This window comes from Carassius gibelio, chromosome A8, assembly GCF_023724105.1.
Source record: "Carassius gibelio isolate Cgi1373 ecotype wild population from Czech Republic chromosome A8, carGib1.2-hapl.c, whole genome shotgun sequence".
Classification (NCBI taxonomy): domain Eukaryota; kingdom Metazoa; phylum Chordata; class Actinopteri; order Cypriniformes; family Cyprinidae; genus Carassius; species Carassius gibelio.
In genome coordinates, this window is record NC_068378.1 from 15,409,112 (window position 1) to 15,433,400 (window position 24,289).

Consider the following 24,289-nt stretch of genomic DNA (forward strand, 5'->3'; position numbering starts at 1 on the left):
GATCCTGTTTCATCGGACATTGGTACAGTTATACAGTGCATGACCCGCTAAAAATCCAGTTGTATTGCCAGACCTGTAAATCAGTGGTTTTGCTTCAGGGCCCAGATACTGAATCCAGCTATTTGTGTGTTACAGGGCAGCAGGATGAATGTGGAGACTCTCAGTAAAGCTGAACTTCTGATGCTGCTCAGCATTCTGGAAGGAGAACTGGAAGCACAAGATGTAGTCATACACACACTCAGGGTAAGAGCACACATAAACACACATGCGTTTAAAGCTGTTGTGTGTCGTTGTTAGTAGACCTTAAGAACGTTAGTGGACCCTAAGTCTTAGCAGACCCTAAGAAACTACAACGAGCAATGTCAGACACTCATCAGATCATATTAAACCAAATTAGACCACATTAAAATCCTGAAAACTGTTTAAGAAACCACTTCTGGTTCTCTGCTGGTTGTCAGCCATTATTGGTTACATTATTAACATGTTGCTGAGTGATGCTAGCATAATGTTGTTGTGTTTTCTAGCCAATTGTCTAATAAACTTGCCATTGTTTATTACAATTATTGTTAGCTCTTTGATAGATTACTTTTGTTCCTCATTTGGATAAAAGTGTCTCTTAAATGGATCAATGTTAAATATTTTTGACATGCTGCTGAGTGTTGTTTTAACTAGTTTGCTGATAGCACATATTTGCATTTTGCTATGTATTCCTGTTGAAAAAAAAAAAACTGCATATGCTGGTAAGGTATGTTTTGAAGCATCGTTGCTGGTTTGAGCTGGTTCGAGCTGGTCAGGAGCTGGTCCTAAACTGGCCTTGAGCAGGAGCTAGTTGCTTAGGACCAGCCTAGAACCAGCACATAATGCATATGCTGTTTTTGTTTTTCAATAGGGATTGCTAACATGTTTTAGCATGTTGCCAAAGCTTGTGGTCAAACAAGTTTCCTTGGCACAAACCTTGCCTACAAACTGAAAGTTCTTCCCCAAACTAAAGTTAAGTTGCTGCATTGAAAGCGAGTTGTTATAGCACCAAAATGTTGTTTTTGCATTTCAAGCTTTGAAAGGAGAAGGCATTGCATAGAGAGAGAGAGAGAAAAAAAGAAGAAATACTTCAGCTTTAATAACGGTTAATTTCGAGCATTTGGGAGATTTCAAATGTTGTAATTTTACACATCCCTTACTACCAAAAAGTAGTACAATTCAAGTTTATGTTATTAAGTATACTTAAGTAAAGTTCAAGTAGTTAAAGTTAAGTGTATGTGACGAGAGGGGCGGGGCCAAGAGCTGTGTGAACGGAATGAGGCCGGTGGAGTGAGAGGGATAACGAGCGACACCTTTTCCACTCACCGTCTCGAGTCCCACCGAGGAGCTGCGGAAGGATAAAAGGGGGAGTGACGCCAGTGCAAGACTAGAGACGACCAGGCCTGGGTTTTATTTTTGAGTTTTGGTTTTGTTTTGTGTCTATTTTATTATTAAAGTTTTATTGAAATGTTCGCCAGTTCACTTCTTCCCGACTTACGAACTGTGTTACAGTATACTTTAGGTAGCAAGTATACTCATAAATTTTCTTTATGTGAACTTTACATCATACTTTAAGTGTACTACTATGTAGTAGTACTATGTCCCTATTTAGGTTTTATTTGTATATATATTGTTATATGAATATCTTAACATACAAAAAAAACATTTTATTCTAGCTTCATGCTGTCTTTTTTTAAACACTTTAATGTTGCTAAGTATCATTAAAAAAAATAAAGAAATAACATTTTGAACAAAAGCTGAAAAAAGACCATGAATTGGATTCAGAAGGATAATCAAAACGTAGATGCAGTCGATCAACACCCCAAAGCTTGACTGTATTTATTACCTCTTCATCGGTCCACATCTTATTCCATATCTTAAATTTTTTTATGCTGTTTCATGTCAGATGATCATGTTACATATGTTAGTATCTGTTGTTTCTTTTTCTTCTTCACTTGTGTTTTTTTGGAAATTCTTTACAGAAGATGTGTACTAGCGCCCTCTACTTTATAACAATGAACGGATTCTAGGAGCACAAGTATACAGTAGTTCAAATATATTTAGACTTTTTTTAAGTATAAGTCAAATACTTAAAAGTTGTTTTAAGTATATTTCTGAAGTACATAAAAAGTAAACTAAAAGCATTATACTAATAGCACACTTGAATAAACATATTTTTCGTAAGGGATACTGTACATTCTCAGCTCTGCATGTGTATAGATTTGTGTTATGTAGGCTATATGATATTTGTGTTATGTAAATGTTCAGTGTTTGGTGTGGACTAGTGGTCAGGAATCACAGGAAGTGTGTCGGGGGGTACTCGGGAAAGAGGCAGACAGGAGAACAATGGCAGGCAGTGCTATTCCTGTAAAACACACACACACACACACTTACACAAAGTAACGGACAGTGTAAACAAAAACAATTAAAAGGAACGTTCAAATTAAAAAATTAAATTAAAAGATGTACGTATGGATATTAATTAGAACATGCAGAAGTTTATAAATAATATCCTACATATTCATGAACTACGCCCCTCACAATAATTTGATTCATTTATTTGCCATCTGATAAATCTTCCTTTCAGCCATTAAGTGTACCATGTAACATAATTAATATTCATGAGCACAGTCTTCATTCTATCAGGACTTATAAATTACTAAAAGACACCATGTATATTCTACATACAAAAATTTCAGATAGTTATTTCATTTGTTCATTACTGTTAAAGGGGGGGTGAAATGCTTTTTCATGCATACTGAGTTTTTTACACTGTTAAAGAGTTGGATTCCCATGCTAAACATGGACAAAGTTTCAAAAATTATGTTGTATGTTTGAAGGAGTATTTCTGTTCCCAAAATACTCCTTCCGGTTTGTCACAAGTTTCGGAAAGTTTATTTCGAGTATGGGTCTGTGTGACGTTAGATGGAGCGGAATTTCCTTATATGGGTGCTGAGGGCACTTCTCCCGGAAGAGCGCGCGCTCTCGTATAGCAGAGCACTGAGAGCACAACAGACTTCATTGATCAGAGCGAGAGCGTCGCGACATGTCACAAAAGAAGTGTGTTTTGGTTGCCAGGGCAAGCCAACCCTGCACAGATTACCAAAAAAAAAAAAAAAAAAAGGCATTAAGGGACCAGTGGATGGAGTTTATTTTTACAGAGCATCAACGGAGTTGTGCAAGTGTTTTTGTTTGTTCCCTGCATTTCGAAGATGCTTGTTTTACCAACAAGGTAATTGGTAAATTAACCTTGCCATGGGAGTTGGCAAGGTTACCAACTCCCATGCCGGAGACCCGGGTTCGAGCCCCGCTCGGAGTGAGTCGTTGCTGCTGCTGCTCTCGTTCAGTTTCAGCCTCGGGATCTGATTCTGGATCATAAATAAACGGCTGAATCTGACTGTTAGCCATGGTTTGTTTTGGATGATGTTTTTTTTTTTCCTCACGGTAATGTCACAACTTCCAAACGCTCTCAACGCAAAAGCCTACTCGCGCTCGTGATTCTTTAGCTCCGCCCACACGTCACACCTCCAGCCACTCGTGTTTTTCTGGGAAAAAACGGTACAGACTATCTTTCTCTTATGAATATAATAAAACTAAAGACTTTTTGGAGTTATGAAGGATGCAGTACTACTCTATAGGTACTCAAGATTAACAGGATATTGAGTGAAAATTAGCATTTCACCCCCCCTTTAAATGTTTTTATTGAATAATGAAATTAATTAAAAACTGAACTCCTTAACACTTTAACAAGTGTACGCACAGAGCCCGGCCTTCCAGCTTTCTTTATTATTACTCACTTAATTCTCCATCTTCTATTTCATTTTATGCTTTGATAAGCACACAAATTAAATCAGCTGTGCTCGATTGAGTCTTTAATCCGCAAAACTAGAACAAATGTAGTTCATTTTAGTTTGAACTCATACTGACACAACAGAAGCCCACAGTGTTCCCTCTGGATATATATAGAGAGTGTGTGTCTTTTATTAGGCCTGTAATTATTCTGTCTGATGCTGTAGTTAACACAGTGTTAATAACAGAGAACAGCAGCTTCACAAGTGCTCAGGGGTGTGTGGGAAAGATGGAAACATGAGACGAGGGGGTCAGTGACTAAAGCTGCTCCGGTGTCTCACTGTGACCAGACTGATCAGCTGAAGACTCTTTGCTCTGCACTATGAGATTAGTTTGTGAGACATTGAAAACAACACAGAGAAGCTAAATTCATCCGAATGCGAACGGTAATATATTTGTGCATTCACATTACAGTACATCTATATATATATACTTTGTACAGTGACTTGTTCAGTCTTCCCCACCATCATTAGAAATCATTCTAATATGCTTTATAATTCTAATATGATAGATAATCTTTGATAGATAATTGTGCTGTATAATACTTTTGTTGAAACTGATTCAGTGATTTTTTTTCTATTTTTTTGATAAATAGAAAGTAGAACAGCATTTTTTAAAACAGACATATATTGTAACGTCAAAGTTTTTACTGCCACAAAGCATCCTTCCTGAATAACAGTATTTATTATTCTATCTCTCTTTCTCTCTCTTATTAACATCAGTGTACTTTCACTACTTGGATGGAAACATAGACATTGTCTGTAGTGTCTGGTGCATCTGCTTTGGATACTGCAGTATTGATGTCCAAAACCACTTACTCGTTAAATCATTTACTATTCAATACATGATGAAAATATCCTGATCATTATCAGATTTCAAACAACACATGGATTGTTCTTGTTTTTTTGCGGTCTACTGATTTGAGGTCCATTTTTGAAATGGTTTTTGCTTCCTTTTTTGCAAAGCCTTAGTGTGTAAGAGTGTAAACTGTGTGTGTGCGTCAGCTTAATTTGTCTTTCTCCCTGGGTAGTAAGGGCATTATTCACAGAGGGAACCTTGAGAGGTCCTTTCTGCTTGAGGCTTTGATCATGAATGTTGTGTATGTATTTGTTGGAAGAAAAGTGCCAATCAGGTTAGATGTTTTGGAAGCCTCCAGATAAACTGCAGTGTTTTTTGCTCCTCCTTTAGAGTTATTTTCCCATGGCTCATTCTGATGTAATTGAGGAGCAGATGTCCCAAGGGCTGGCGGTTAAAACGGGAAACCGGCCGTTATTATGACTCACTCGCTGCTTCATCTAAGCCTTATAAAGGAACATCAGGTCCTTTCACAGGTCTCTGAAAGGGGACTTTCGTGAATAGAGAATTGTGTGTTAAAATCACAGTCCAAACAGACTAAACAATCCAGTTGGTTTTGTCCTAATAGGGAGGATGTCTAGCCCATGTTTGACATAAAACATGTGACACACTCAGAGAGAAAACCATTGGGGTTCCTTGCTCTTCTGAACCGCCTGGAGCGTGTGTTTGTGTGTTGATTAGAGAGATGTAGGATTCCATCGGTGTGAACTTCCTTCCAGGAAGTCTCCTGATTCTTCTCTGCGCCTCAGATCAGCAAGAGCTTGGTTAAAAACAGCACCGGCACAAAGAGCATCCTGCTCTGTCCTGCATATGTATTACTTATGCCATAGCAACACACACAGAGTAAAATAATATATTTAGCCAATAAATTACCATAAAAATATCTAAAATAACTGTATCATTCTGTATTGAGATCCCACGGTGGGGGAATACCCATAAGCCCATGCTCATAAATAATCGAATTAATTATCCTTGGATGAGCATTGGGACTATATATACATATATATAGTTATTATTTAGAGCTAAAATAGTGAGTTAAATCATTAAAGCTGAACGTCTTATGTTTAGAAACCTGCTATTCTTATTTGCTTTTGATCCAGTGAACAGTTTTACAAACTGGAGTCACATCTCAGCTTTTGAGGAAGTTCTGGCTACTGAGAGCTGTGATATACTGTTACAGTATATGTTACAACAAAAAATTACTGTGCCTACTCAGATAATCATTGTGATTGTGCGGCATTCTGCTCCTGAACTGTGATTAACTGCCGGTAATTTACGGTAAATGCACAGTGATTTACAGATGCACAGATTTTTTTATAGTGCGCAGAGAAAGCAGTCAAATGAGAAAATAATGTTCAAACTAAAGATCTTGAGACTGAAGGGGCTAAATATAGTAGCTGGATTTCTGGTGGGAAAGGCAGTAGTGTGTGTAGTGCTGTCGGTCCTGAGAGACTGTTATTGTGGGTGTGTGTCTGGTCTGTTGTGTTGGGTGTGAAGAGAGACAAAAACAGAGCTTTGATTACAGCTGCAAAACATTATGATATTACTAAAGAATTTAAATATTTAAAATAGGAGTGAGAAATAAAAAAGGAACATTATCATTCAAATGTTTGTGGTCAGTAAGAAGTCACTTACGATTATAAAAGATGCATTTATTTGATTAAAATACAGTAAAAACAGAGCTATTATAAAATATTACAATTTTAAATAACCTTTTTTTATTTGAATATGTTTTTAAATGCAGTTTATTCCTGTGATGCAAAACTGGATTTTCTGCAGTCTCTTCAGTGTAAGATGACCCTTCAGAAATCATTCTAATATGCTGATTTGGTGCTCAATAAAAAAAAATATATATATATATTACCAATGGTAAAAGCAAAGTTTTATTTTTGTGAAAATTATTTAAGTTTTGTTTAGGATTCTTTGATGAATATGAATTTAAAAACATTTATTTGAAATATATTTTGTAACATACATTATTAAGTTTAATGTATCCTTGCATAAAAAATAAAGTATTAATTTCTCTTTAAAAAAAAAATCTTTCTGACCATGATCTTTTAGGCTGTAGTATCAAAATACTGGTTGCCAGGATAGTGCTTTGCAGTTGCTAAGGTGTTCCAGGTGGTTCTTTACTCTTGCCAAAGTGAATCATTCTTCATCATATCATTTACTTCTGTAGCACAAAGAGTGCTGGGTGAGTTACAGCCAAAAATATAATAATTAGTGTAGTAGATCAAATCTAAACAGTAGTTTGAGCAATAGTAATGGTGATGTTTGTCTGCTTCCTTCTGTTGTCTCTCTCTCTCTGATCTCTGGATAAGGTCACCCGGAGGCCAGTAGGGCCACAGATTAAGGCCTCTAGGGCTGAAAGTGGACTGTTATTTTCTATAATAATGTTGAGTAGTATGCAACACTGCTTAATGCTGAAGTTAAACAAATAAACTATCCAGCCCGGTGGTGTGAGACGCACTTAACACACTCACACGGCTTCAGCATAGACATAAGCACAATATGAGTTTCTGCTTGATACAGAGAGATTGAGAGACATACAAATTATGTTAGAGATGACAGCCTGCATTTTAATGGTTATTGTGGTTACAGATTACACATTGTGTTAATCAATATGCTGATGTTCACACCCAGTACACACCACGCCTCATTCTCATTCTCTGTGTTATTAAAAGACTGAATGATCACAGATAATAACCAGCAAACGGCGGAAGCTCAGGTCTCCTGAAGTTCGACTGGTTAAATATGACTTTCTCTCCCACATGCATTGTGATCAAGCAGATAAAGTCTTCATTTTTGTTTGCATTGGTGTATTTACAAGGACACAAAGGTGTGCTCGTGAAAATAACAAATGTGTTTGCTTCATGTACATGTTAGCCTGACGACGTCATGATTTTTTGCCATTTAATTTATAGTATCATGTCAGATATTACACACTTTTTATTAATCGGTCTTGACCAATATGGCATATTAGTTTGTAAATGTGCATTTAATTGTCATACATTTGCCTTCATCATGTGATCAAGTAAAGTAAAAGCAGGTATTGAATTAATATTAATAATAAAAAAAATTTAATTAATGCTATTATGACGTTATTATGAGGTAAATTAGGTAATTTGTGAATTTTTTTTTTTTTTTTGACCTATGCAGTTTTTAATCAGAATGTGAACTGGATCTACTGATATGACAGATTTCTCTCTGATGTACTGTATGCCAGACTTCGCCAATCATTTAGTTAGATTGAACTTTCTTCTAATTCCACTCAAATCTGCCTCCATCCAATCAACAACTCATGGATAGAACCAAGTCCCTGTTCTACAATTTCTACTTTTTTGATCATCTCTTTTACTCAAATATACATCAAAATATGGAAGAAATTATCTGCTGCTACTTCAGAATGTAAATAAAGGTAATATTTTTTAGCAAACCTCAAAATGAAAATGTTATATGTATATATATATATATATATATATATATATATATATATATATATATATATATATATATATATATATATATATATATATATATATATATACACGTGTGTGTGTGTGTATTTATTTATATATACTATATACTATTTATATATTTATATATATTTAATATTGACCACATTTCACTTATAAAATACTATAAATATGGTAAAAATAGAAAATGTCCTGTTGTTATTATTATTATAATCATTATTGTTATTTTTCACAATTTGTTATTCATCCTAATGTATTTCGAGGACAGTCGACTGTTCGAGTTATGCAGTGAACGAAAGAACAGCATTAAAAGTGGAGAGGAATACAGCAGGATGCAGCATGTGTTCTGTCACCCAGAACATAAACCACATGTCCATTCCTGTCCTGTCCTTAATGTGTGTGTGCGCGCGTGTGTCTCCTGTTTGCTGATCTGTTTAGTAAGACCACCCAATCCCTCCTAAATTAGTCACACTGCCCCCTTTCCAGCTCAGAACAACACCCCCTACAGCTGGGCCTTTTGTGGTGTGAGTCTCCCTCTCCATCCCTTCAGCCCAGGGGAGGTTTAACACCTGCCCGCAGATGGGGGGGTCGGGGTGGGGGTCAAGGTTGCGATTATGTTTTGTGAAAACAGATCTGATAATGACCAGCTGTAATTGCATCATGATGTGTTTAGAAATCCTGCTCTTTCTTTCTGTCTCTCATAAAAACACATGGCCTATATGTAAACATAATGTAAGGTATTAATCAGTCATTCTATGAACTTGCTGTGTGTTCATGACATCTCAGTGCAAACCACTGATTTTACTTATTCCTATCTTTTCCTGTCTACCTTTGAATTTTTTTAGGCACAACAGAGAGATGCATTTGTACAGGAGCGATATGGACATTACGACCTCCGTGACCCCTTCATAGCACTGCTGAGGGACAGCGAACTGTCACAGGCTCAGGATGATGGACGGCAGACTCCCGTGTGTCTGAACCCACTGGGCGTGTTGAAGCTAGTGATGGCCCACTGCACCAACATGAAGGAGAAATTGCTGAAACAGCTCGCTGCTGCAGAGAGGAGTCACAGACGGGTGAGAAACAAAGACAGAGATCTGAGCTACCTACCTAGGCTGTATTTTATGCTGCTATGTGGAAGCCGTACTTTTCAAAATAAATTTCTTCATTGGCACCTATGGCTTCATAAACAATCTTTAACATCCATGGAAACTTTCCATTCCAAAAAAGGATGTGTAAGTTTTTCAAATGTTCTAAACCCTAAGAAAATGGTTCTTTTAAGAAAAAGGGTAATGCTAAAAAGCTGTAGGCATTTAAACTAGTGCGTTAATGTCACTTTAATCAGTCACTTTGGATGCTGGGTTTGAAGGTAGCTGCATAGACTGTATAAAAACATGGACGTAGTGTCCATGATGTCATCCATAGAATCCTGAAGACTGTTTTTGAAGCTTAAAGTGTGTAGAGCGGGCCGTCGCCATCTTGGCAGTGCATCACCGTGCGACTCTCCAGGACAATCAAAAATGGGCAAAAAGGCGGGAGCTGGTTGCTGAAGCCACGCCCACCTAGCGCGACGGCAGTGAAAGCAGCGCCGATACACCTGTCAGTCAAGTGACTACGCCCTTAATTACTTTAAGAACTTTAAGGCTTAATATAATTTAAACGGATGAGTTATAAAAAAAATTCATCCAGGAACTAATCACCCACCTCCATCCCCAACTCCTCCTCACGTCCAGTCAGGACTTGGCAGTGAATATATCATTGAGTCAGACCACTGAATCATGCTGTTAAAATGATCACATAGAACATTAATGGTATCTGCTACATTTATCATTGATGCTGGTTCTGCTCTGTTCCCCTTGGGGGGTATTCTGCTCTCCCTGCTCCTATCCATGCTAGGCTGTGTTGATGGGCAGGGAGTGTTTGCCCAGAATTTTGTATTTATGCTATTTTTAACCATATCATTCACTCGTTCTGAATCTGTATGACTTGCTGTCCTCTGTGGAACACAAAAGAAGATCTTCTAAAGAATGTTAATAAACAGAAAATTCTGATTACCAAAAAAAAAAAAAAGTTCTCGAAAAAAAGAGTTCTCAAAATATATATATAAAAAAAGTGTTCTCAAAATATCTTCTTCTTATGTGTTCCACAGAAGAGAAGTCATACAGGTTTGGAACTAATGTGACTCAATAATGTGACTCAAACATTAACTGAGATGAAAACAATATATGCGTTCTGTTTATAAGATGGTGCAGTCATAATTATTCATCTTTCTTCACCTGATGATTGAATGTGTGTATGCCTGTAGGTAATAGCTGATTTAGAAGAAGAGAAACAACGGCGTGCTCAAGACAATGCTGCGGGTGATGACATCACGGCCATGTTGGAGAAGGAACGAGACAGACTACTGAAACAGGTAACCTGGCAACGCAGCCAAAACATATGTACACATGCACAAACTGCACTGTTATAAATACAACTGAAACTGCTAGATAAATGCAATCACAGCACCCTGTGCCAGCAGATTCTGTGTGGCTTTGTTGTGAAACAGTGTTGGCGCAGATCTCTTTTCTACAGAGGAAAGGCTCCATTGTGTTTATGGCCTGTGGTAGAGGAGAGTCCATCCGCCTCTGTGTGTGTGTGTATGTGTGTGTGAAGACATTCCATTGTGTGTTTGTGTTTTTATAGGATTAGGATAAGGTTATATTAAGGTCAAAATACAGACTCCAGTATAATGTAAAAGGCCCTTCCTGTCCTGCCCTGGGTTTTCCTTGCACACACACTCATTTTTTTCTTTCTTGGATGCTTGTCCATGACTCTCTCACATTCTGCAGCTCATAGGGTCTGCAAAGAGTCTTAAAAATATTCATAAGTTTTGTTTCTGGCAGGAAGAAGCAAGTAGAAATTTTTTTTTTTTCAAGAATGTAGAATTCATCTTCAATGTTGTCTGAAGTCTTACATCTATATAATGCCTAGTGCTATTCCTTGTGACTTTATTAGTATTTTTCACACTTTAAAGTGACGTCTCTCGCTTTTCTTCTTCACAGCTGGAGTTTGAGAGGGCTCAAGTTGAACGTTTAGAACGTGAGAGGTCAGTCCTTTCGAATCAAGCTGAGGAGGATTTAGCGCAGCAGCAGCAGTTATCCTCAACCCTGGCGAAAGAATGTCAGAAGGCTACAGCACGGGCAGAGGAGGAGAGCCAGCGGGTTGCGGAGCTCACCCGCCAGCTGGAACAGGAGAGCAGTACTATCAAAACCCTAAAGGGGGAGCTGGAGAGCGAACGCACTCATGTTCAGCAGATAGAGGCGCGAGGTGAGAGAAAGCTGGCCGAATTGGAAACAGAGTGCGAGCAGATGAGAGGGAAATTACAGAAGGAAGAAAAACGATATCAGGAGCTTTTGCATAAGTTCAATAGTCTAAAGAAAGAGTTGGATGAAATGAAAGAAAGAGAAAAGGCAGGGCTGGAGAAGGACAATGAAGAAAAGGTAAAAACTCCAGCTTTCAAATCTGCCTCAAATTCAGCAGACAAGAAAGCTACCACAGGTATCACGCCTCCTCTTAGTCAAACCGAAGTCGATGGCAAAACCATTGCATCTAAATCATCTCCACCACCCAAGCTAAATGGTCACCACACTCCCAGAGAACCAGAGTCTCCAGCAGACGAGAGGTGCAAGGAAGAGGGATCGGTGGACTTTGGGGTAGTGCTCCCTGGAGGAAGTGGAGCCTTGCAGTGTCTCTCCCCCAGCAGTCCTGCCTCATCCTCCCTTAGCTCATCTCCTTGCTCTTCCCCAGTTCTGACCAAACGTCTGGCCTCTCTAGGCTGCTCTAGTCCGACTTATCCATCCTCCTTCCAAGCCAGCATCAACCAGCGATTCCAAGCAGCACGCCACAAGTTTCAGCAACAAGCTGAGGCAGACCACAAACACGACGTATCCATTGTCCACTCGCCTCGAGACCTCTCTCCTACTGCGGCTGTTCCTACTACTCCAGACAATTCTGCGGCAAAGCAGATTGCCCGCAACACTGTCACTCAGGTGCTGTCACGGTTCACGAGCCAACAAGTGGCAAGTAAACTCCCTCCGTCCAACAGCTCACCCTTTGGCACTGATTACCGCAATCTGGCCTCAGCCTCCTCACCAACAGGGAAGAGCCCAGGGCTTCTTTCACCAGGGATCCGCTCACCAATAATCCCTAGGGCGGAGAAGATTCATCCATCCCCTGTTGCTCAAAAAAAACAAGGTGGCAACCAGTCTCCTGGCTCACCGGTTCTTTCTGGCAGAGCCAGCCACTTCCCTGAGCTCTCTGGGAGCTGTGGTCTCACCAGTGGTCAGGAAGATGCAAAAGAGTTTGACTTGGTCATGTCATCATCTACTTAACCAGCCTAGGGTCCACAACCTGTCCTTAGCCTTCTCCACTCCATTCCCTCCAGTGACATCTAAAACACTCTTCAGAGAACCTTCTTTTGTTAGTTTTCACTCTTGTCATGTCATAGTTGTCTATTCTTGTCCGTAAGAGGGTAGTTCACCAAAAAATGAAAAATCTGTCGTTATTTACTCACCCACATGCCTTTATGACCTTTTTGGATCCTGGATTTTCAGCGTAGGGACAGAAACCAGTCATTTTGATGATTAATCAAAGTCTTACAGGTCGGAAACAAAATGAGGGTGAGTAAATAGACAGAATTTTCATTTTTGGGTGAACAGTCATTTTAAGTATCTCATTTTGGATGACTCCTATCAGAAACTGAAACAACGGTCTTGGAACCTCCACAAATAAGTTAGTGTTAAAGAAAGAGATCCAGAATGTGCAGTGATGTGATACTCCAGAACTGAAAACCATTGGTCTGAAACGGTAGCCACCCCTACTCCTGGAGTGCTACCTTTCTGCAAAATTTTGCTCAAACTTTAATCAAACACACCTGAACCAGCTTACCAAGGTGTTTATTATTACTTGAAGATTAAAGGCAGGTTGTGTTGGAACTGAGCTCTGCAGGAAGGTAGTTCTCTAGGAGCACGGTTGGTTACACCTGCTCCAGTGTACCTTGTGTTTTTACCATCAATCAACCTCTCAAAAACTACTTCTATTCAAATACAACAACCTCCAAAATACTACTCCTACTGAGATTGAATCTATTTAAACACAATTTTAATCATGTTCTGTTTTTATTTTTTAGAAATTATATATATTTATCTTTAAGTGTTATTCATTATTTGCCCATTCCTGGTGACATGCACAGATAAAAATATAAGTATATAAAGTAAAAACTGTGCTAAGCAAATAGTGATTAGTCTTCAACCAATCGGTCGGTCTTAGGCGAGCTATGAGAGCTAAGAGTTGGCTGGTGACTGTCGTTTATGGTAAATATGTAAACTATTGGTTTTCTGAAAAGCAGTAATATATGATGTGCAGTTGCTGTTCATTTCTTGAGTCTATGCCAAAATCAAGGAAATATGAACTGATATGAAATGGTCATGGAAAACCTCTGTCCTAGTGTATTGCACCATGACTTCATCGTCCTCTAGTGTCAGTCTGAAGTGCTGCTCAGGAAGCTGCCACCTGGTGTTTGGGCAGCATTCAGCATCAGCCAAGCTAGAATACCTTCTCTGTAAATGAAGATTCAAAATGCTTGTTTATATGCCACACAAATTCTTGTCATGTGACATTATAGTCGACAATATTTACAATTAAGTTAAAATGTTCTGTTCTGTGAATGTAATTCTGGGTCCAACAACTATGCCTGGATGTATTACTCCATCACTGATTTTTTTGTTTATACTGGTCAGTCTTATATTTAAATTTTAATTTAATTAAACATTACGTAGAACCTATAGCACCAGTTTACATGATTCACCCCCAGGGTAAAAGCACAAATGAGTATTGTCATCATTTAATGATTACTTTACCCTGGGACTTTATTTTATTTCCTACCTGTACGTCCTTCTTTAAGTCTTTTGGCATTTAAACCTTTCACTATGAAAACAGATATGATTTTATCTCTTGCTGGCATGAAGGTATTGCTCACATTATTACAGTATACAATCTTAACTTGCTTACAAGAGAACATAGTATTTGGGGTTTTATGAGTAAATGGGGTGCATGTATTGGTCCTGTCCTACTGTCATTCAATGTTTTTGTTTTTAAATACCTCACCATTTCACCTACTGTACTGAAAACTTTGTAAGTAGCAGGTCTTTTTTTTTTTTTTTTGCATCAATAAACCTGAACAGAAACTTGGAATTTTTATATTTCTACCCAAGACTTTCAAAGAACAGGTTCTAATCTTTTAGCTAGTTAGATGAAAATAGTTTCTTAAATAAATTGCATTTTTCCATATGGTTTTTACAGCAAATTAGCAGTGTTGAATTTATCACCAGCAACTATATTATTTTTTTTATGCAATTGATAGAAATGTGAATAAAGTCCTCACCCTAAGAAAATCATGAAAGATAAGAGTAAATCTGTCTATCCTTCAGGTACAAACACAAGAGTTCACACAATAAAGGCTCAGCAGTATCCATTGAGTAATTTTGGTGCCATTTACTGTGAGCAGACATTACGTTTGCATGAATTACACTGAAAAAATAAAGGTTATGAGAGACAGAGAATATGCTAATCTTAAAGAATGGGTGTATTTTACAGAGGATCATTGATGGAACAGTCAAGACAAACAAGGTTAACGTGAAAGCAGTATCGCAGAGACATGCAGTTGCAACACTGATGGAGCCCTCAGTGCTCTGGACAGAGAGACAGATTTACTGTGTGGGTTGTGGATATGTTGCAGACTGTGGACACCTTAAATGCATCACAAGTACCTGTTACAGATAGTCTGAACCTCTATACGTGAAATCAATTCAGCTGGTGTATAAATATAAAAATCAATAATTAATCTGGGTGTCTTTGCCACCAAAGAGGATTATCCATGGATTTATTTACTATGTCTTTTGGGGTTATTAAACCATTTTAGTTTAGCAGACTGTGAGTCACTGCTAGACAAAGACACAGTGAGAGCAGTTAAGACAGATGGCCATTCCAAACCCAGACACAAAGCCCATTCCCCTCCTCTCCTCTCCTGACCTCATGCATTCCCTGTTGGAGCCTGGAGAGTTGAGGTTGTCAGTAGGTGGAGGAGGTGGAAAAGGTGAGATTGTCGTCTGACTGGGGTTTGGAGATACAGTGAGTGAGACATTACTTATCCACCATTTCAAAACACAAAACCGTTTGCACAAGCATTGCAGCTGTCACAGTTCACAAAAAAAAAAAAGACAAAAATCAAAACAATACAAACTCTTCGAGTGACTTGCGAGCAGGTAAATGGGAGAAAACCATCAATTGCCGATAATTTAGATCCACGATTCTCTCCGAGTTCTCATTCGAACCTCATCCACGGCTGAGACCCATTCATTAATGACAAAGTCGAATGGAATCACATCCTGTGTTAAACCAGAAATAGTTTTTTTGACTTTTTTTTTTTTATTATAATTTGATTTTTTTTTGGGGAGGCTTCTTCATTTTGAGCATACAGCATGTGGTGTTCTGAGCGCCGGCTCCACACTTGAACAGAAGGAAGAGGAACTGGGTCGATTTCTAAGCGTTTTGCATCTCTTTGCCGATCTTGTAGCTAAGGATCTTGTTCCAATCAATCTTGGTGCGAGTGACGGGCAGTTGTCTGCGGAGAGCTTTGAAGGTGGTGTCTGACATGGTCTGGTAGTTCTCGCTGATGGCCGTCTGAAGAGAAACATTTAAGCAATGCAAATGTTAAACTGGATTCTCATAGTTAAAATAAACACCAATCAAAGGCAATATAGGGCTGCCCCTTAATAGTCGACGAGAAGAGGCTTAGTCAATCAATTTTATTATTTGCAGAAATAAAAAACATTCCACAGGAAGTGGCGAAGTCACGTAGTCCGTGATGAACATACTATTAACAGCCCGTCTATGTGGGAATTACAGTACACTGGACATCCAAATGTTCGTTTTGTTCATTGACCTCAAATGTGTCTTATCATGTCTTATCATCCAAAACATGTTAGTAGTAGCAACATTACACAACTGCTCGCTCTAACGATAACTTAGAAAAAGTGTGCTATTCAAGTGTTTGTGCAGAGTGTGGAAGCTCACTCCATGACTAAAACTTGGATCATTTGAATTTATCTTAAAATACTCTGTCATTTTTGCTCACACAGAGTAATACATCTTTCGGATTTGTAAATGTTTACTTTTACTTGCATGCACTCACAATAACAATTTTTTTTTTTTTTTAAACAATGACAGCAAAATGGGGTATGCTATCTGCTAGGTCTATGTGAACTTGAGCATGTCAAAAACAATTGACAGAAACTCCATGCTTGCCTTACCGAGATGAAACATTTCTATAGAAAGCGAAATGTCTACTTTAAAAATGTAAAAACTAATTCAAATGGAAAACAAATATTATCAGATTATGTCCGTATGAAACATGCACGTCCACTGTGGAGATGACGAATCATTGTCATCAACTTCATCACTGCAGCCGAAAATACAGAGAACACTAGTTTATCAATGAATTATTATAATGCTAAGGCAGTCTTGCTGTTTTTTCCTTGAAGTATTCATGATCATTACTTCTGCGGTGCGCTGTGACAAGTTTCATGTGTGCACTTGAGCACTGATAGTCTATGGGCAGTAATGGCTCATTATTATAATTATAGGGTTTATTAATATAAACGTGCGACTAATTGCTAAAAATTAATGACTACTACTTGACTAGAAAATGTTTAAGTCGAGGGCAGCCCTAATAAAATATTTTATATTCATCTTAATTGAAATGTAAATGTATGTTAACCAGATCAAATTCTTACCTGATAATCATTTTCAGCATTTTCAATGATTTTTACAAATTCCTTGGCAGTCTGGGTTTCATTCTAGAGAGAAAAGGGCAGGAATTTACTTTGCAAGAAGATCGCATCTTTTAAACATTTGGTTGTTTGATTAATGCTTATGTAAATATCTCTCTTTTTTTTTACTCACAGTCACTCCAATAGACTCCTCCACCTCTTTATGGCTCACCAGTTGTACATTACCATCCTCATAATAATGCACCTGTAGGAAACCAAATTATTTAACACAAACTCTTGACCATCACACTTTCTTTTCTTATCCCCACTATGTTAGTTTGTCAGGTCTCACCTGGATCTTCAATACACCCACAACCTGAGCTGATGACTTACTAATGGTGAACTTCCACTCTGACCGGCACCGGCCATTCCTGACAAGAGAGAATCATCAGAGAGTCAGAGTGCAATCAGATATGAGACCCTGGACCACAAAACCAGTCATAAGGGTCAATTTTTAGAATTTCTGTTGATGTATAGTTTGTTAGGATCTGACAATATGTGGCCAAGATACAACTATTTAAATATCTGGAATCTGAGGGATGTAAAAAAATCTAAATATTGAGAAAATAGCCTTTAAATTTGTCAAAATGAAGTTCTTAGCAATGCATATTACTAAAGCCAGACTGATATGGGTTTTTTGGGGCCACATAAGAGTCACATAAGGGTTGTGCCGGTCGACGATAGTATCGTGTATCAACGATAGTCAGAGATATTGATGATATCAGATGTCTTTGTCGATAGTCAAGATGATATAAGGCTCTTTCTCCTATAAATGTATTAAATTATTATTAGACGGCCTATTATCTATTCAGATTATTATCAAATTGCCCCACTACTTCACTTCAGCACCACATTTTACTGGCACACAAAAGAGGTTTAGAGCCTATAATTGTTGAAAGAGCCTCCAACTTCAAACAGACGTACATCATCTGCTTGATATAAGGTATTTCATTGCATTTTAACAAGTAATCTGAACAGTCTATATATGTGCAATATTTTAACCGAGCCCTCACTGAGTTTAACGCCACAGTAATGTTAGAATGCATTTCATTCTTGTTTCTGTGGCAGTGCGTTGGGCTCGTCATGCGGTGCGCAGTCTGGAGCGCTGTATGACTTATGTATCCAATCAATATAACAAAACAAAGCATGACAAGAATGAATCAGGCTTTTATCACCTTTAAGAGATCCAAAAATGACAAACATAACACCTGTTATTTAACATTTAATACTATCATTTAAAGATATGGTGTCAGTAAGTTATATATATATAAGTACTTTTAATGAGGAGTAAAGACTTTTGTAATAAAGACTACATAATATTATATAATACAAACAAATGCTGTTCTTCTGAACTTTCTATTTAAAGATTACTAAAAAAAGATGGCATTTTCAAAAAAATAAGCAGCAAAATGGTTTTCGACATTGATAATAATAAGAACTGTTACTTAAGCATCAATTCAGCATATTAGAATAATTTTTAAAGGATCACATGGTACTGAAAACTACAGTAATAACTGCTGAAAATTCAGATTTTCCATCACAGGAATAAATTACTTTAAAATATTTTGTTTAGTTCAGTTAAACGGTTAATAATAATTGTAATTAAATTTTAAATAATTATTTACCATTTTATTATAATTATTATTCATTATTTTCCATAATTCACTGAAATAATATTTTACAAAATTACTGTTTTTTGATCAACTAAATGCAACCTTAGACTTAATTTTTTTATTGATTTAGACAATTAACATTTAAATCTTACCAATTCCATATGTTTGAACAGTAGTGTAAAAACATAAACTGGCCATAATTTCTCATTTAAAATATCATAACATCAAACTAATATAATAACTAAAGTTTTGTAGAAAACCAATTGTCTGGGACTAAAGTCAATTATATAGTTCAGCAACATTGTACAAGTGTTCCAGAGAACGGGTACAAGGACATAAAGCATTGAACATTACTCACCAAAAGTTTTTGGGCTGGAACTGATGGCCCTCAATACAAGCAATAATTGTTTGCTGTCCATCAACAGTCTTCCCATACACCTGCAGCAAACATCAGTGCTTATTTCACAAACAATGGCATAAATGTAAATGCAGCAAGTGCTAACAGTAACAGAAATGTGTGAAAGTCTTATTATTCTGTTTAGATTCCCATAGGAAACGTGTACCGTGCAGACTCCAGTGGGATAGTGCTCTTTCACGTAAGCACTGAGTGCTTCATCACAGGCATCCCTCCAGGATCGGAGCGCAGTCTCTCCCTCGTAAGGCTGAGGGTCGCTCGCTTCCTTTCGCAGGTGATCGAAACGAAATGACACCCGCTTCCGTGGGTCGAAGAACCGTCCCTGACCCAGATCTCCATGCTCAGTGATCAGAACCTGCAGGAACAGGATGTCACTTCCTCTTTAGACAAAATTAATCACACACAGATCTGCAGCTCTACTATCACAGCAGCAAACACTCACAGTACAATGCTCACACCTGCCCTAATCGCTCACAAAGTACACAAAGATCTACAGAGAGTAGAGTTTACACCCAGCTTAAATAAATAATGGCACAATAGCATGCTCTCGGTTTAAAACTAACACAGAGTATCATGGCAGCACAGGAATTAAATGTACAGGCACATTTCCAAAACCGACTGAAATTACTGCACCTGAGAGTCTTTAAATCGTGAACTTACCGACTCCTCACTCCCATCCAGTTTGACAGGAGTGAACTGATCCATGTTATATTGAGCAAAGGCACTGTGAACAAAAAAGTGATAATGCAACATGAATATTTCTTATAAAAACGTACATACAGATGCAGCTGGACATAACGCGATGCACAGATCTGTAAATAACTTACTGTGCGGCCCCTTCCCGAAGGAGGTTGTCATTGTTAAGAAGAAGTCGCACATCTACACAAAAAAAAAAACCACAGTAATTATAAATCTATCCCAATCCTAAGCACAGGTCTGGTCCAATATAAAACTGGTTTGAAATCAGGCGGTTTGTTTCAATGAGCAAGAGAGCAGTAATGAGGAACTGCCAATTAAACTGCAAGAGAGCAATGCAATGTGAAGCAGGAGCAAAAATAAAAAGATAAGCATCAAGCGACTTCATATGCCTCCCCAAGCATGTGTGTATTTTTTCTTTTTTTGCTTCTTGCACACAATCAGTAAAAAAAATTCCCAACCATTTCCTCCATGTTGTTTGATGCTGGTAACACAAATCAAATCTCTTGTTGTTACTAGCACAAGTCCTTATGAGATATTCTGGGACTGCAGCTTCAGTTGGGTAGGAGAATGTTGCAATCGACTACCGCTCAAAAGATTGGGGCAAATACATTTTTTTAAAATCCACTTATGCTCCTCAAAACTGAGTTTATTTTATCAAAAATGCAGTTAAAACTGTAATATAGTGAAATATCACTACAGTTTAAAGTAGCTTTTTATATATTATAATACATTTTAAAATTTAATTTATACCTGTGATGGCAAAGCTGAATTTTCAGCAGCCATTACTCCAGTCTTCATTGTCATATGATCAGAGAGTGTCAAGAATCAATTGTTCTACTAAATATAGCTATAGAAACTGTGATACATTTTTTTCAGTTCAAAACAATATTTATTTGAAATATAAATATTTTGTAATGTTAGAAATGCCACATTTAATCAATGTAATGCATCCTTGATGAATACACATTACTTTCTTCAAATAAATAAAATACATCTAACTGACCCCAGGCTTGGTAGTGTAGGCTAAGTCTTTGAATATGCACATGATGAGGATCTTCAGTCTTGTAGTGTGTACAGTACAGTATTTGGTTTTATTATAAATGTCTAAACATGCACCAGGACTCTTTAATCCCAATTCAAAGTGGTAAAACATAAATGAAAAACAAGAATATGTATTCATGTACAACCCTTATAGACCAAAACTGTAAAATTGAAAGAGCTCCCAAAATAGCTGAAAATGACACTCACCATTGAACACTTCATTGAATTCTCCAGGGGGAGCGTGGGTCACAAAGTTAGCTGCGATGCGGACCTGCAGAAATATATATATAATAAATTATAAGTGGGCACATATTTGCCTCACTAAAACACTGTGGCTTCTGCACTACTGAATCACAGCCAGTTTCCAGCGGGTGACTCTAGAGCTCAAGTTACCCCATATACACACGCTTCAAGAACACACACTGCTGATTCTTTAAAGCTGCAGTAGGTAACTTTTGTAAAAATATATTTTTTACATATTTGTTAAACCTGTCATTATGTCCTGACAGTAGAATATGACAGATAATCTGTGAAAAAAATCAAGCTCCTCTGGCTCCTCCCAGTGGTCCTATTGCCATTTGCAGTTACAGACCGCTCCCGGTAAGAAATCAACCAATCAGAGCTCCAGTCCATAACTTTGTTTGTGTTCAAAATGTAGAAAAATTTATATAATAAGCGAGTACACCATGAATCCATTTTCCGAACCGTGTTTTTAGCTTGTCCTGAATCACTAGGGTGCACCTTTAATAAGTGTTTATATTCGGACTATTTTAGATTGCTTCGGGGGTACCGCGGCGGAGTAACCCAGTACCTTTGTGATTCTTCATAGACATAAACAGAGAGAAGTAGTTCCGGCTACGATGTTCTTCCGCAAGACGCAAGCAGTTCTGTTTATTGACCGCTAGAGCATCAAAAGTTACCTACCGCAGCTTTAACAATACACATATCCCAAACACACACAACTGCTAAATTTCCAAACACTTCCAACTCAAACTAAACAGCTTATTTCTGCCCTCAAATATCCTCTCAACCTTAACATCCTAATGTGTCAGACCAGGACAATTCCACATCAGACCTGTTGTGTGCTATTTAAGCATCCAAGTAAAATATTTAACTTTCTTTTAACCATTTACCTTAACTTTGTAGGGCTGCACATGTTGGCAAATAATATCTGTGTTTACATATCAAGATTACTGTATAACAGTATAAGGGATTATATCTCTCAGCTGGCCTGGGAACAGCTTCCAGGATGAGCTGGAGAAAGGATAAGTGGTGGAAAATAGACAGAATCTTAATATAATATTGTAATGTAATAATAATACAATATTTCATTGTAAAAATAAAAATAGAGTACATTTAACAAATTGTGTCCCATTCATTTCATTGAGCTAATGCCTTTCAAACCCAACAAAATGTGCTGTTGAATACATATTTTTGACCAACAAAACACTTTTAATTAAAAAAGGGGAAAGAGATTAACATAACGGGAAGCATCGAGCAATCGGACGGTCTAATTAGCATCTCATGTGGCCAAGCTGAGGAAGTCAGCTGAGCCTGTTACTCAAAGCTCTGACAGCAGAGAGTAAATGACAACATGTCATTAAAGCGGAAGACAATATGTGGCAGTTAAATGCAGCTTTTAGAGAAGGGACAGATGCCGACAGACACTGAACTAAAGAGCACAAATAAACCAGAATCCACCAGCCTGCTCCATATAAAGTCAAAACTACTGTCAAAATGACAGACCATATTAATGACAGTCTTGCCATTCAGTTTCAACATATGGAAAGATGCGATCAGAAGCCAACGGTAAACGACACTGTGCATCACTAACATTCTTCCTAAGATCTCACTTGTGTTTCACTGCAGAAACAACACGGTGGTGTGTAAATAACTACAGAATTCCAATGTTGACTAAACGTTCTCTTTAAAACAGCGTAGACTGAGACTTCCACCTGAAAACACAACCGCTCCTGTGGTCGCAACTTCACCCGGCCGAGGTTTTCGGCTCAGATGGCTGTCGTGCCAGGCGGATCTGACATCTGCTGTCCCACACGCGTGTAACTCTACCGGAGCACGGCCCGTTAAAGCCCGGGGGCTCGGTTCGGAGTGGGTGGATCTGCTGAGATCTATTTCTGAACTCCCTCTGACAGCTAACTGCTAACAGCTGACGCTCTTAACACACCACTCAAAACAACACAGCCATTTCGGCTTTGATGGACAGCATATGACTTGTTAAAACACTGCTTGTTGTTCGGTGTATCGTTGTTCTTAAGCCAGGTCTCTGTGCTTTACGGGAGTGCAAAACTGCGATTTCACTTCCTCACAGATTAGCACACGGCTAACCGGCTAGATAACCTCGCGCTCCTTCCGGAAAGCAGTTATTCATCCTTCTGCACGCGGAGAGTTTTAATGTAAAGACGTACGAGCGTGTGTATTTGGGCGGTTTGGGAAAGTTAACAATGTTTTGTTTTTACCTTCTCCCCGTCTGAGAGCGGCTCCTCAAAGTCGGTCATCTTGGCTGTGGTGGAGCCTGACACCGCGGCGCATGCTGGGTAGCGCGCGCTGTCACGCTCGTGACCATAATAGGGCAAAACGGAGTGCGAGCCACCGCCTCACGCAGCTCCTGCTTTTCTCTCCCGTCTAGCCTAGTCCGGTCTGACAGTCAGCTCGTGGAGAGGATATACGGGAAGCACGACTACGAACTGCACTTTATAATGTAGATTTTGATTCACATCGGTGACTCGAATCTTTTGGATCGGTTCATAAAAAGGTTCGTGTAGTGGTCCTTTCTGCAACTTACATTCTTCCGCCAGTAGGTGGCGACAGGTGAACGTGTTTTTGTCACTGAATAATTCACTCAACAGATTCTTTAAACAACACCAAGTTTATCGAAACATATCATCTTATCCTTTTTTGTTATGAAAATGTAATAATACCAATACAAATTTGCACGTCATACTACATAAATGGACTACATAAAGTCTAAAATATAAATTACCTGTGCTCTTTAAGATCCCAGGTCCTATTTCTATCCCAGGTTAATTTGAAATAAAGTTATTGATTTACATATAACTTAGCTTGAGCAAAGTGTCAATACCCCCCGCCCCACCCCATAGAATATAAGTATTTAGTACAGAAATACTATAACCTAACTCTGATAACCCACACCATAAACCTTACAGAACGCTTTCTGCATTTGAAGATGAATTTTATTGGTATTTTTATTGCTATTTTTGTTTGTTTGTTTGTTTATTATTATTTATTTATTTACCAAATGAGGATGTCTCTCAAATGAGGTTATGTCAGATTTAGCAGATTTAGTTAATTTCTGGGTACAAGTATAATTAAATAGGTACACATTAAAATAATTCTCCTGTACTGTTAATAAAATAGTAATTACAAGATAATTGACAAATCACCTCTCTGTGATTCCTCTGCTGTCCTGCAGGG

At 38.1% G+C, this 24,289-nt stretch overlaps 2 protein-coding genes across 2 annotated transcripts in view; one reads left to right on the forward strand and one right to left on the reverse strand.

The window, feature by feature from the left end:
• LOC128018579 (CTTNBP2 N-terminal-like protein) overlaps positions 1 to 15,464 on the forward strand; it is a 22,077-nt gene extending 6,613 nt beyond the window's left edge. The window contains exons 2-5 of the mRNA XM_052604178.1: positions 136 to 243; positions 9,044 to 9,274; positions 10,504 to 10,611; positions 11,243 to 15,464. Coding sequence (XP_052460138.1) covers positions 136 to 243; positions 9,044 to 9,274; positions 10,504 to 10,611; positions 11,243 to 12,571 — 1,776 coding nt within the window. The 3' untranslated portion in view covers positions 12,572 to 15,464. The remainder of the gene's footprint in view (positions 1 to 135; positions 244 to 9,043; positions 9,275 to 10,503; positions 10,612 to 11,242) is intronic.
• On the reverse strand, positions 14,718 to 23,477 carry LOC128018600 (F-actin-capping protein subunit alpha-1-like). The gene is made up of 10 exons (XM_052604208.1): positions 23,314 to 23,477; positions 21,044 to 21,107; positions 19,924 to 19,975; positions 19,757 to 19,820; positions 19,245 to 19,451; positions 19,040 to 19,119; positions 17,361 to 17,439; positions 17,202 to 17,273; positions 17,033 to 17,095; positions 14,718 to 15,920 (listed from the first exon to the last, which is right to left on the reverse strand). Exons 1-10 carry the CDS (start codon positions 23,350 to 23,352, stop codon positions 15,780 to 15,782), a joined length of 861 nt encoding a protein of 286 aa, XP_052460168.1. The 5' UTR covers positions 23,353 to 23,477; the 3' UTR covers positions 14,718 to 15,779.
• Positions 23,478 to 24,289: the final 812 nt, after the last annotated feature.

Bases quoted from the DNA above. Each gene is read 5' to 3' on its own strand.
- LOC128018600 (XM_052604208.1), bottom strand. From the start codon at position 23,352: ATGACCGACTTTGAGGAGCCGCTCTCAGACGGGGAGAAG. The intron at 19,821-19,923 runs GTAAGTTATTTA...TTTTGTTCACAG, and splicing joins CTTCGGGAAGGGGCCGCACA to TGCCTTTGCTCAATATAACA. The intron at 17,096-17,201 runs GTGAGTAAAAAA...TTTTCTCTCTAG, and splicing joins AGGAGTCTATTGGAGTGACT to AATGAAACCCAGACTGCCAA.